At 42.9% G+C, this 13,172-nt stretch overlaps 1 protein-coding gene across 5 annotated transcripts in view; it reads right to left on the reverse strand.

Annotated features, from left to right (window-relative positions):
- AKAP6 (A-kinase anchoring protein 6) overlaps positions 1–13,172 on the reverse strand; it is a 251,727-nt gene that overhangs the window by 80,213 nt on the left and 158,342 nt on the right. For all 5 annotated transcript variants that reach the window (XM_028721043.2, XM_028721039.2, XM_077926121.1 and 2 more), the window contains exon 9: positions 3,519–3,639. In XM_028721043.2, the coding sequence (XP_028576876.2) occupies positions 3,519–3,639 (121 nt within the window). The remainder of the gene's footprint in view (positions 1–3,518; positions 3,640–13,172) is intronic.

Raw genomic sequence — 13,172 nt, forward strand, 5'->3', positions numbered from 1 at the left:
ACAGAGTGTTTGTTGTGGGGGAGGAAGGGAAAGGAGAATGTTAGCCGCTTTGAGACTCCTTCGGGTAGTGATAAAGCGGGATATCAAATCCAAACTCTTCTTCTTCTTAAATGAATAGTGGGCCAAAAGCTTAGAGATCTCAGGGCCCTTGGAGACATTATTTTCATTGCACATTCATGATGGTTTGCTTTCATGATGCTGTTAGGGTGGTCATATGCAATCCAAAGGCAATTTGAGGGTGGATTGTTAGCAGGGGGAAAAAACTTACTAGAGAGGGAAAGGATTAAGCACAATCACACACTGCTCTTCCGCAGCTGATTGCAGCCTTTGCAGCTGTACTGCATCCTGGGGTGGGGAGATTATTGGGTTAACTGGTGTGTCAGGTAAACTGGTCTGCCTTCAGAATCTGTGGAAAACCGTATGACCAAGTTGCCTCTATGAAATGTTGCAATGACCACAGCTTGTTTCTTTCTTATGTTTCACGTTAAGCTCCGTGTCAGCTTCCCCATTTGTACAATGGAACAAGAAGAACAGCTATTCAAGGTTACAAAATATACACACGGGTCACAACGATGCAAACATGGGAATCCTATTATACAGTAAGTGTAACCACTTACAGCCTTATCTTAGATATAGCTGCTATGGATGGTTGAAGCTTGTTGGTGTGGCACTTGAAGAATGCATACAGTGATACCTCGGGTTAAGTACTTAATTCGTTCCGGAGGTCCGTACTTAACCTGAAACTGTTATTAATCTGAAGCACCACTTTAGCTAATGGGGCCTCCTGCTGCCACGCCGCCAGAGCCCGATTTCTGTTCTCATCCTGAAGCAAAGTTCTTAACCTGAAGCACTATTTCTGGGTTAGCGGTGTCTGTAACCTGAAGCATATGTAATCTGAAGAGTATGTACCACTGTTACAGACGCTTCAGGTTACAGACTCTGCTAACCCAGAAATAGTGCTTCAGGTTAAGAACTTTGCTTCAGGATAAGAACAGAAATTGCGTGGTGGCGGTGCAGCGGCAGCAGGAGGCCCCATTAGCTAAAATGGTACCTCAGGTTAAAAACAGTTTCAGGTTAAGAACAGACCTCCAGAACGAATTAAGTTCTTAACCCGAGGTACCACTGTATGTCTATCTTATCATGCTTTCTTTTTTCTCAATTGCCTCATTCTGTAGAGGGTTTGGACACAATCCCTATTCTACAAAAGGCAATGGTGTAATATATAGTGCTCAACACTATATATTAAGCTATACTGCTATTTATTTATTTAATAAACTTTATATACCACTTGACTGTAGAAAAAACCTCAAAGTGGTTTAAAAGAAAGATAAAGCAATAAAATTATCAGTAATAAGATTTTACAACTGTAATGTAAAACTTACAGAAGGTTAAAACTGCAATAAAATAGACTAAAACAAATTAAACACCTACAAACTTTATAACCATTTGGGCAGGCTTGCCTGAATAAGAAAGTCTTCAGCGGGTGTCAAAAACAGTACCGGTATGATGAATCCTGCTATGATGTCGTGTGTCAGTAAAGCAATACTCTTTATGGGTGATCAAATGTACTCATTTGCTCAGTCAATGGTTTCTCAAATCAGACTAAGTGAATAAGCTTTCCTCGGAATTTACTAATGCAGAGAGTGAAATGCTTGTGCATGGATTTTTAATTTTTCTCCGTTGTATAAAAAGTCCACAGAGGAACTGGCACATCTAAACTGGCTTTCCAAATTACCTGAATGTACAAGTATTTAAGTATTCTGTATAGGAAGTTCTTACAGAAACTACAAAGGATTAAATCATGGAATCTTAGAGTTGGACGGGGTCCCAAGGGTCATCTAGTCCAACCCCCTGCAATGCAGGAATCTCAGCTAAAGCATCCATGACAGATGGCCATCCAACCTCTGCTTGAAAACCTCCAAGGAAGGAGAATCAGAATCTCCTTTCTTGAAGCCATTTCACAGTTTTAAAAGCCTACCTTCCAGAGCAGAAGAAAACAAGCATTCTCCTGTGATAGCCCTTAAGATATTTGAAGATGGCTATCATATTTCCTCTCAGCCTCCTCTTTTCCAGGCTAGACATATCCAGCTCCTTCAGGTGCTCTTCGTAAGACTTAGTTTCCAGACCCTTGATCATCTTGGTTGCCCTCCTCTGCACACGTTCCAGCTTGTCAACATCCTTCTTAAATTGTGGTGCCCAGAACTAGACACAGTATTCCAAGTGTGGTCTGACTAAGGCACAATAGAGTGATGCTATAACTTCCCTTGATCTGGACACTATACTTCCGTGATCACAGCCTAGAATAGCATTACCTTTTTTTGCTGGTACATCACACTGTTGTGTGGCTTGTGGTTTTTTATTTTAAAAAACACTCACGTGTGATTAAATTATATATATAAAAACAAACAGAGAAGAAAACAACTTCTATTTGACCTTGAGTGTGCCATTTCTTGCATAAGAAATAAAAAAAGGCTAGAGGGTAGTTGTTCCTTGTCGTTATACTGTTGCTGATTCTGTTGTTAGTTATTAATTTTATTTTTTATGATTCACAATCTGCTCTTTGAGATATGCCATATGCTCAAAGCAATTCAAGGATGACAACTGTCAAAATTAGTCCAATAAAAATTGCCTAAATGAGGAAGATTTACTACATCCTGATATGTCTGTAGAAAGCCCCTCCTCCACTCCCAAAATGCTTCCCCCCCCAATCTCCACATCACATACAAAAGTCCAGAATGAGAGTTAAAAGTGAAATTATTGCTTTTGAAGAAGTTATGTTAATTTTGTTTTTGTTAAGCAAAAGTTATCAGAAACAGAAAACAGCTCTTTCCTCCCTTTCTCTTTCTTTGTAAGGCACAAGGGGTTGTATCCTACTCAGAGTAGACCCATTGAAATTAATGGCACAATTTAACTATGTCCATTCACTTCAGTGGGGCTACTCTGAGGTATGGCTAACATTGGCTGCAACCCAAGATTTGCAACCAATGCACAAGTTTATTAGTACTGTACTTAATTCATTAAAGGCACATTGTATTAATAAAATAATATTTGCATTATGCAAAGTAGATGGGAAAAATCCTATATCCTGAAACAATAAGCTAAATCAAGGCACCCCCCCACCCTCGCCTTTACTAACATGGCATGAAAGGTAGATAAAACCAGACGAAAGCTCCAATCAAAACACATTTTCTAAATGCTACTATCATCCCCCCTCTTCATTTTGTTTCAGTCTACTTATGAATGCGGTTTCATCTATTTCTATTCACACCAAAGACAAATCTTTGTCCTCCCATAGAATTGCACCAAATGGAATGTGATAAAGGGAACTTTCTCACAATTATGATGTTGGTGCAGGCTGTCAGCACAGAGGGGATGGAAATGAGGTTGGGGACAGGGAAGGGAATTCTAATAGACACCATGATATATACAATGAACGCAGGGCTATCCTGTGAGAGAAAGACTTGTCAAACTAATCAGATCTTCTATAGCTAGGTAAAGGCAGTAACGGAAGCGCTAACCTTGTAAAGATGCAGCTGCTGCTCCTCTGACATCATCAGGTCATGGCTGTCTATCACTATGGATTCCATGTCAATCAGCCAATCCCAGAGCTCCTGGTATTCTGAATCAAAGTCCAAAAGGCTGCAGATAAGGAATAAAATGTATTATGCATACTAGGGTATAGCTGTTAAGACCTTGTATTAGAATATAAGATATTCTCAAAAACGCATGATATCCCTAGCTCTGTTGCGGAAGAGATTCTTTATTTCAACAGGATAAATGAGAATTCAACTCCAGCATAAGCCGTGACCTAAATCTCAGCAAACGATACTAGATTCTGTCAACAACAGCAGACATATTTCTCTTCCTTTCAAAAACTTTAAAAGAAATGGGAATTACATACAGGGCTGCTTAATGGTTTTTAAAGTGCTAACATATTTAGCAAACTTCTCCGCGATGAGCATTATGTGCTATTATTTGCACCAAAAACACTACTTTCACAGAAAAAAATGACTCAATCCATTTAGCCATTCCTCTGCTGTCTATCTGCCTATCTCTGCAAATATATATCCTACGTTTATTTTCATGCATGAGTAGCTAGCATTTCAACATAACACTTTAAGATAGGCTTGAGTGAATATGGTAAGCCAGTGAGAACCAAGGCCAGATACAGTATTAGACAGGTGTTCCCTACAGACATGTTAGAAACAAAGGTAAGGACAGGAAGTCAAAACAATGAATCCTTGAATAGCCAGCAATCATTAAAATTCAAAGGAGGATCACAACGGTTTCCAAGAAAATAAATCATTAGAATAAGGAGCTTAAAAGGATTAATGTTATTCTCTATTGAAAGCCTAGTGAATAAGTAAAACACTGTGATACAAAAAAAGAAAAAAGTAACAGAAGGTGCACACGAAAAAACTGCAGAAATGTCTGAAGAGTGACTCTTAAAAGAAAGAAAAAATCATTTAGACTTGCTAAACTGCTGTCACTCTCCAAACCCTTACCTTTGGCTTTGAAGTACAATTATGAATCTAAGGACCATATGATAGTGTGTAGCATTATTGCTTACCAAAACTAATTAACTTGGTATATTTAGATTTAAATTATGTTATTTGCAGCCCACAAGGGAATCAGTGTATCCTGCAAGCAAAGCAATATCAATACATGGGATATAAGTATTTGGTACCATCAATTGATGCTAAACCAGATTAAAACAAAATCAGCACTCATATAACGCTTCTATTACGATCACACTTAGGGTTAGTTCTGCAATAATGATTGAAGCTATGGGATCATTTGTGATTCAACTCCCATGCATATAAAGTAAAATCTATTCTGGAATGCATCACAGTAATCCAAACAACTAGTTTAAGGTTGAACCCAGATACTGGATTCCTGGTCCATCCAGGTCACAGGATTGCCCTTGAACAAGCTAGATGGGTGAGGCATTGCAAAATAGCAAATCATAGAATTGTAGAATTGGAAGGGACTCTGATAATCATCTAGTCCCCTGCAGAGCAGAAATCTCAACTAGAGCATCCATGGCCAACAGATGGCCATCCAACCTCTGCTTAAAAGTCTCCAAGGAAGGATAGTCCACCACCTTCCAAGGGAGTCTAAACAGCTGTTACCATCAGAAAGCTCTTCCTGATGTTTAGTTGGAGTATCCGCTTACGTACAAAGGTAAGAATCACACCTGCTGCCCCATCCACTTTTGCCATCCACCACTAGCACACCCCCCCCCCGAAAATTGTCCACAGGACTATTCTCCTATAGAACACAACAGCATCTAAGACCAATCAAGAAGATGGCAGCAAAAGAGCCCTATTGGCCAAGCTCATAAAGTCATGGCATTTTGAGTAGCATTCTCAATAGCAGACCCACCATTGTGAAACTCCGCCACTCCTTACAAATGCAGACTTAAAATGATCGATGTTAGGGGTGCAACTCAGTGAAAGAGCAGATGTGTTGGCACCTCCAGGTAGGACTGGGAAAGACCCCATCTCAAACCTGGGTGATCCACTGCTAATCAGTGCAGGCATTCCGGAACTAGATGTGCCGATATTCAGACAAGGTATAAATTCCTGTGTTCTGAAAACAATAACTGCAACCATACAAACTGTGAAGCCAGCGAATGTGGTTTAAGTTTATTTAGTTCCACCAGCTGGATTGCAGGATTGAGTTGTAAGGAATGTATTTTAATTTGGTGGACAGGTAATCATAAATGCAGAGTTGCACACCTAATCCTCTGAATGCAAACATATTTCTTAAGGTGTGGACATTAATTCACTGTATAAAATGAAAATTCATGAGAGTCTTTCTCATGAGAAAATCATCTTGTGAGTACCATTAACAAACAAAAAATTAATGTGGAATTATTTTCACCAGCCAATTGTTCAAGTTTAACATTCTGTATAATTTCTAGTATTGTTATTCAGCTTGCATAATTTCTTTGTTAAAGTGCATATCCCATTTAGAAGTACTAAGGAAAGGCTGCATTCCATCAAAAATAATCCATTCATGGACAGAAAAAAACCATCCTTTTCTAGTAATCATCTGCTATATCTTTTTTTTTTATATCATCCTTTTTGAAACCTTCATACAACATCATATAACTAACCAGAATGATTTCATAAAATGATCAAAGGTCTTTCAATTCCACAAATTTTGATCTTTCTTCACTTTGGTAAGTTGCCCCGTGCAAAAACTAGACATAAGCTATGCTTATTACCTAAACATTCCTGCAATCAGCTGTTCTTCAAAAAATTGTTATGAAAGAGAGTTGCAAGAAATCAGTTGACTATTAGCCACGTATGGTCTAAACTTCTAGCGATAAATGAAGGCAAAAGCGCATGGTCATATGCATAAGCAGGGGACTTTGGACAAAAATTAAGAACTTGGGGGCAATGGCTGTTGGTCTTAAGGATGTATGCCCATTCACGACCACTAGAGGCTTTGATTCAATTTGCATGCATGCTAAGCATGGCATAGCATGAACGAACAGAGCAAAGGTAGTAGTTACTGTGCTCTTCCCATGATCCTCCTGCTGCCATCCTACCCAGGATGGCACCTAGATTTATGTTTGAACCTGGGCTTGCAGTTTGACTCACTCTAGACAAACTGCAAGCTGTAACCATGTTTTGTTTGTGACTTAATGCTCATGGTTTATCTGGTGAGACAAACCATGAACTCTAGTTCAGATGTAATGCTAAGCCCTGTGTAGAGCAGCAGCAGCAGCAGCAAAACCAGGGAGGAGCATAGCACAATCTTCACTCTGGGAAACAGCAAACTTGCTTGCTTGCACTAAGCCATGGTTTGGTTTAGCGTTACCTGATGTTACTGGCCACCCCAATCTCTGCCGAGTGGTGTTAGAATATTCTGTTCCACCTTAAGAACAGACGTGTGGAATTGTTGTATGTCACATTTCTGTTTACACTCCAGCACAGCTTGCTGGGAACTTCCGTTTGTGTATAGCTCTTGCTTATGCTGCTTGCTTTGGACATGAAGGAGATCAGACATGTTTCCTTTTGTCCTGATGTATGCTGAATAAACTTCTTGTAAATATGCTCACACAGCCTCTCCTGTTACTTCTGTTGCACAGCGTTTCTCTGCTGAGTAGCGTGCCCTAGCTTCTAAAGCTTGGGTCGCAGATTCATGCACCAAGATCTGAAGATCGCCTGGCACATCGGCCGGTGGGCTGGAGCCAGCTGGAGCCAGCTTGGTTGCATGCCAACAAGTGGTGCATGAGGTTTCAAGGGGTCTTGACACTCAACTAGGGTCTGTGTTCCTTTGGGGTGAATGAGGTGTGGTGGAGTCTGTCTGCAGTGTCTTCGGAATATGATTTATTTAGAAGAAGAAGAGTTTGGATTTGATATCCCGCCTTTCACTCCCTTTTAAGGAGTCTCAAAGCGGCTAACATTCTCCTTTCCCTTCCTCCCCCACAACAAACACTCTGTGAGGTGAGTGGGGCTGAGAGACTTCAAAGAAGTGTGACTGGCCCAAGGTCACCCAGCAGCTGCATGTGGAGGAGCGGAGACGCGAACCCGGTTCCCCAGATTACGAGACTACCACTCTTAACCACTACACCACACTGGCTCTCATTGGAAGCTTTCAATGGAGAAAGATTTCACAGTATTCATATCTCAGGAGAAACCCGACCTTCACACGGGTGCAGCACTGGAGTCCAAAGAATCTTGCACATTTTCTCTGTGCCTCTGTCCCAGCCTGCCAAGCTGGTTCTACCCCTGAAGTACTAGCCCCACCCTTCTCCTTCCCAAAGATCCTTGTCAGGGGAAAAAATCCAAGCCTCGTGTAAAACAACACTTTTTTTCCTGTGGGCACAGCCTGCCCCTCCCCTGTTTTCGTACGTCATGGAAGCTGAAATCCTGAACCTTTCTCTTCCCATGGTAACCATGGGAACTCCTCCCTCTGTCCACCAGACAAAAAATGTCTTGCCCTGATGATGGTTTTCATTGACGGGTTAATGACTTGCTTCCAGAACCTTTTGCCATTCTTTCCGACCCCTATCCGGGTGAGGTCTTGGCCTGGAAAAAGATGCTTAGCCTTCAAATATTATCTAAACCCTTCCACTTATTACTTTCTAACATTTCCTAACTCTGTTACCTGTTATCTGTAAACTGAGCCTCTGTGAAAGAAAGGGCAGCTTATTAACAACAGACCAACTTCTGATCGTAAGAAGGGAAACAGTGGCATAAAGGAGGCAATATTGTACTGGGAAGAAAAGAATCATACAAAGAGAGAAAAGGCAGCAATCAATTTTTTAAAAAACGAGTAAAAGTGGGAAGGAAAACTAGAAGAAATAAAAGTGTTGGCCTCAAGAAAACAGTGGTGGAAGAAAACATATTGAAAGAACATTTAAAAAGAGAAATGACTGAAATTCCAGAACAATTTCTGTGAGCAAAAAGAAAGAAAGAAATATCTATATATATCTATAGTTGGGGGTGGGGGAAGTAACAAAGTGAAAGACAGTGACATTTGTATAAAAGATATAAAGAAGTGGGCAGAGTATACAAGATTCATTTATTTAGATTTTTGTTCCAACTTTCCACAAAACAGCTCAAGGTATACAGAGTTCTGAAACAAGGTTTTTCACATAACAATACAAAAGAGAGAGAAAGGGGCAGAAAGTTGAGCTGGCCTGAACAACCTATACTTTCCTTATGCTGGGTGAAAATATATGCTGCTACTACACAATGACCAGTGAATTGTATACCAGCTATGCCTGGGAAGAATGGAGGGAAAACACACTTCCAGAAAATGAAAAGGCAGCAGAAAGGCCAGCAGATAAGATTCAGGTATTCCAGGAAAAACCACCAGAACCCACCAATTACATGTCCTCATGTCACATGGTTGCACTGGTGCCAATGTACACAAGCTGACCAGAGACTATGTCTGTCACGTTTACATGCCCCAAATGTGGAACCAACACAATCAGGTGGGAACAGTAGGTGGTGCCAATGGAACCCCATGGTGTGCTCTGCTAAAACACCAGTGCATGAACTGACGTGAATCCCACCATGGGTAAAGCTTTATTGCTGCCCCTTTTTCAATGGAAGAAAGATATGCAATCATGTAGTCGCCATGGGAATCTCATGGTGTGCTCTGTCAAAGTCCAAGCGGACGTTCTCAAACATGCAGCTCCTTGGCCTCAGCTGCTTCTGCAACTATGTATTATGGCTGTCCTAGTTGACTGCCAATCACATGTTGACACTTCCCCTTTGTTAATGGCTGCCCACCTCCTTTCCCTGGCTGGTTGCATTGCTCCTTTTCAAGCTGCCCCATCCTCCTTGATGAATGGCTGCCCATGACTACCCAACAAGCAGGGCTTCCTGCACAGCCCCAGCATTCCCTTCCCTTAGCTTATGCTGGGTTCTCCAGGAGGGCGGATGGAGACTGCCTGTGGATGTGTTTGCCCATGCCACTTTGAGAGCTCCACTCTGAGTCAGAAGAGGTATCAGAAGAGGATTCCCAGGTACAGCCCCTAGTGGAACAGAAACAATCTATGTGGTAAATACAGCTGACTAGGGGTGGCAACAATTCACATCATTGAGGATGTTGTGGAGGACAGAGAGGCAAAGAGCAGGTGTGGTGCCCTTCGTGGCTTCATCTCCCTGTTGGGAACGCCCATCGCTGGTCTAGCATGGAGCTTCTCAGGCTGCCTGGTGTGAGTAGATGGACTTTTCTCAATTGGCTGTATGCAGGTCAGTTTTGTTGGATATGGGGTGGAGCTCCTCATGGTCTGCACAGGAAAATGGCCTGTGTAAAGCAAAGGCAGGTAGAAGAGAGAGCAAGCAACAAACAAGGATCAGCAGCTGGAAAACACAGTTCCTGGAGCCAGGTACACACAGGTGGCTGTAACAGAGCAGAGGAAACAGTGAAGGTGATGCCACCGCTCATAGCCTTCCCTCCCATTGGTGGCAAGGGTTTGGAATAGAGCACCTGGCCTTGGCCAATCGAGAGCTCACCTGTATGCAGTGTTAGCCCTCTGTGGAAGGCACTGCTCCCTGCTACTTGACAGGAAGAGCACTAGGAGCAATATAGTTGAGGCAAGACCCAGTTTTCATTTATAGCAATCCAGGAGATACATGAGAGGCAATCACAGGCCAGTCATCCTTTGTAGCACACTTCTTCCTCTTCCCTTGTTTACCTGTGTGGGGTGCTCCTGGTACCCCAGAGTGGGGCTTACCTGTAAGTGGGGCTGAGTGCCTCTCCTGGGTGTCAGGAACACTTTTTCTCTCTGTTGGTGGAGGGAATGGGAGTTCCATTAGACAAGAGTATTCATAAAGGAATAAGGAAGAGATGTGAGAAAGTTGCAACAGATATGCATTACAGCAAATGTTCCCCCTTCCCTTGCTCACCTGAGTGTGGTGCTCTGCCTGGCCCATCCAGTTGCTGGAGTGGAGTTTGCTGATAGGCGTTTGCATCTGGTCCAGAGGTGAGGTCCTGTTCTGGTTCTAGGCCAATAACATGACTGTTGTGTGCAAGTCCCTAGGGGCGCTCTTGTCCAAAGTGCTCTTTCTTCACAGTTTCCCCTCACCAAAAGTTCCCCCTTGTGAGGAAAAAGTGTGAGTGACATGGGGTCAGGGAGATGTAACTCTATAATGCATGCCTTGTCATATGTAACGCTGTACTGTTTTTAACACTGATTGGGAGCCGCCCAGAGTGGCTGAGGAAACTCAGCCAGATGGGCGGGCTATAAATAATAAATTATTGTTGTTGTTGTTGTTGTTGTTGTTGTTGTTGTTGTTGTTGTTGTTGTTGTTGTTGTCATCTGATCTGTAGTATCCCTAAGTGAAGTTTATACACTGGTGGTGGTGTGGTGCAACAGGGACCATATGCTCTGTCATGGTAATGTGTCTGGGGCGAGAGGCAGGAGGGCTATTTATAATCCCACCTCCCTCCACTGATTCAATCACTGGAGTTTGGAATTACCAGCAAAGGGTGGTATTCAACTAAGTTTTACTCAAAGTAGTTTTCCTAATTATTTTGGGTTTTATAAAGTCTGATGTTTTCCATATGATTTGTTTTTGTGATTTTTAATTGTTTTACTTACATGCATTGTTTAGAGATATTTATTAACTAGGTTACTTAAAATGTAAAAAACCCCGAAACCCTCACTTGTCTTTTTCTGACATTGACACAATGTCCTCCTCATCCAAGTGGCACTCTCCTTTCCCCCACAAAATCCAGATACACTAAAACACATTGTGGGCAGTTGTGTTTTAAAAAAGAAAAAGTGCTGATTTTTTTGGGCACCACCAATCATCATTTATTAGCACATATAATTTAATGTATATATAATGCATGTGCTGTTGAGGGAAATGAGAGGCAGATGGGGCTCCTCAACCTGGGAAGGTGGACCATCTAGGAGAAGGGAAAATCAGATCCTAAACCTCTGCTGCCTTGCAGCCATATTCATTTGTGAGAAAGCCTTTGGGGGTAAACTCTGAGGAACAATCCATATTTGCTGTCATGCGGGACACCTCTGGGAGAAGAAAAGGGTAAGGAGAAAACCCTACACAATTCTGGAGTGGAGTCCCTCCTTCCAGCAACACCTGCAGCCAAGTTGGTGCCAAATGTATTCCTTTCCTTTCAACTACATCAGCTAGATGGAGGGGGACGCGGGTGGCGCTGTGGGTTAAATCACAGAGCCTAGGACTTGCTGATCAGAAGGTCCGAATCACCGCGACGGGGTGAGCTCCTGTTGCTCGGTCCCTGCTCCTGCCAACCTAGCAGTTCGAAAGCACATCAAAGTGCAAGTATATAAATAGGTACCGCTCTGGCGGGAAGGTAAATGGCGTTTCCGTGTGCTGCTCTGGTTTGCCAGGAGCAGCTTAGTCATGCTGGCCACATGACCTGGAAGCTGTACGCCGGCTCCCTCGGCCAATAAAGCGAGATGAGCACCGCAACCCCAGAGTCAGTCACGAATGGACCTAATGGTCAGGAGTTCCTTTACCTAGATGGAGGAGGTGTGGTTGTGTTTTCTGGGCAGCCCAAGACCTCCAAACACACTGCCCTGATTTGCGCTGTGGAGAGGTCACGTTGGTGCTGCTAATGCAGGAAAAACAATGCTGGATGCAACAGTTACGAGTTATAAGCTAAACCTGATTGGCGTAAGGTACAAGCGTTACGGGTTGCTTTTGCCGATAGAAGTGGTCATCAAGCCAGGCAGCCCCAGGTCAATAAATTGCTGACCCGCACACAGGTCAATGACTAATGGAAGACAGCCATCATTAACTGTGAGAGGGAAACACTCAACACTGACATTGCCACTCTGCAGGAGAGCAGACTCACATCAAATGGCTGTCTCTGAGAGAAGAACTACACCCTTTTCTGGCAAGGAGCACATCCATAGCATAGGTTTCACAGTGAGGAACCGTCTTCTGTCTGTGAAAGAACTGCTGACCAAGGGCTCAGAACACTTGATTTCCTCTGGTCTGGTTAAGATCTTGAGCGTCTGTGCTCCCATTACGTGCTCTGACGTACAGACTGAAGACCAATTTTACGAGGAACTACGTACATTCATCTCTATCAAGGCAAAACAGCAAATGTCCTGGAGGCATCCCAGGTCAGGCCACTGACACCAGCTGAACTTGATTGTCATCAGGCTATCGGCCCTGAGCTGTGTTCATGTTGCATGGAGCTACCACAGTGACGACTGCAACACGGATCAGTCCCTGTTGACAAGCAAGATCCCTCTCCAGCAAAATAGGTTCCATAGCACAAAGCAGGAAGTGTGGACACAGGAAGTGTAGAACAGCCAACTTGGTGAATGTTTCTCCAATTCCAATGAACAGGTACTAGAGAGGGCCAGTGTGGTGTAGTGGTTAAGAGCAGTAGACTTGTAATCTGGTGAACCGGGTTCGCGTCTCCGCTCCCCCACATGCAGCTGCTGGGTGAACTTGGGCTAGTCACACTTCTCTGAAGTCTCTCAGCCTCACTCACCTCATAGAGTGTTTTGGGGGAGGAAGGGAAAGGAGATTGCTAGCTGATTTGAGACTCCTTAGGGTAGTGATAAAACAGGATATCAAATCCAAACTTCTTCTTCTACTGAACTTCCCAAGAGACAGCACTGAAGTAAGGTGGAACTACATCAAAGAGGCAACCTACAACACAGTGATGTCCTCCTTTGGCAAAAGAGAGCAGCAGGT

Source organism: Podarcis muralis, chromosome 1, assembly GCF_964188315.1.
Source record: "Podarcis muralis chromosome 1, rPodMur119.hap1.1, whole genome shotgun sequence".
Lineage (NCBI taxonomy): Eukaryota > Metazoa > Chordata > Lepidosauria > Squamata > Lacertidae > Podarcis > Podarcis muralis.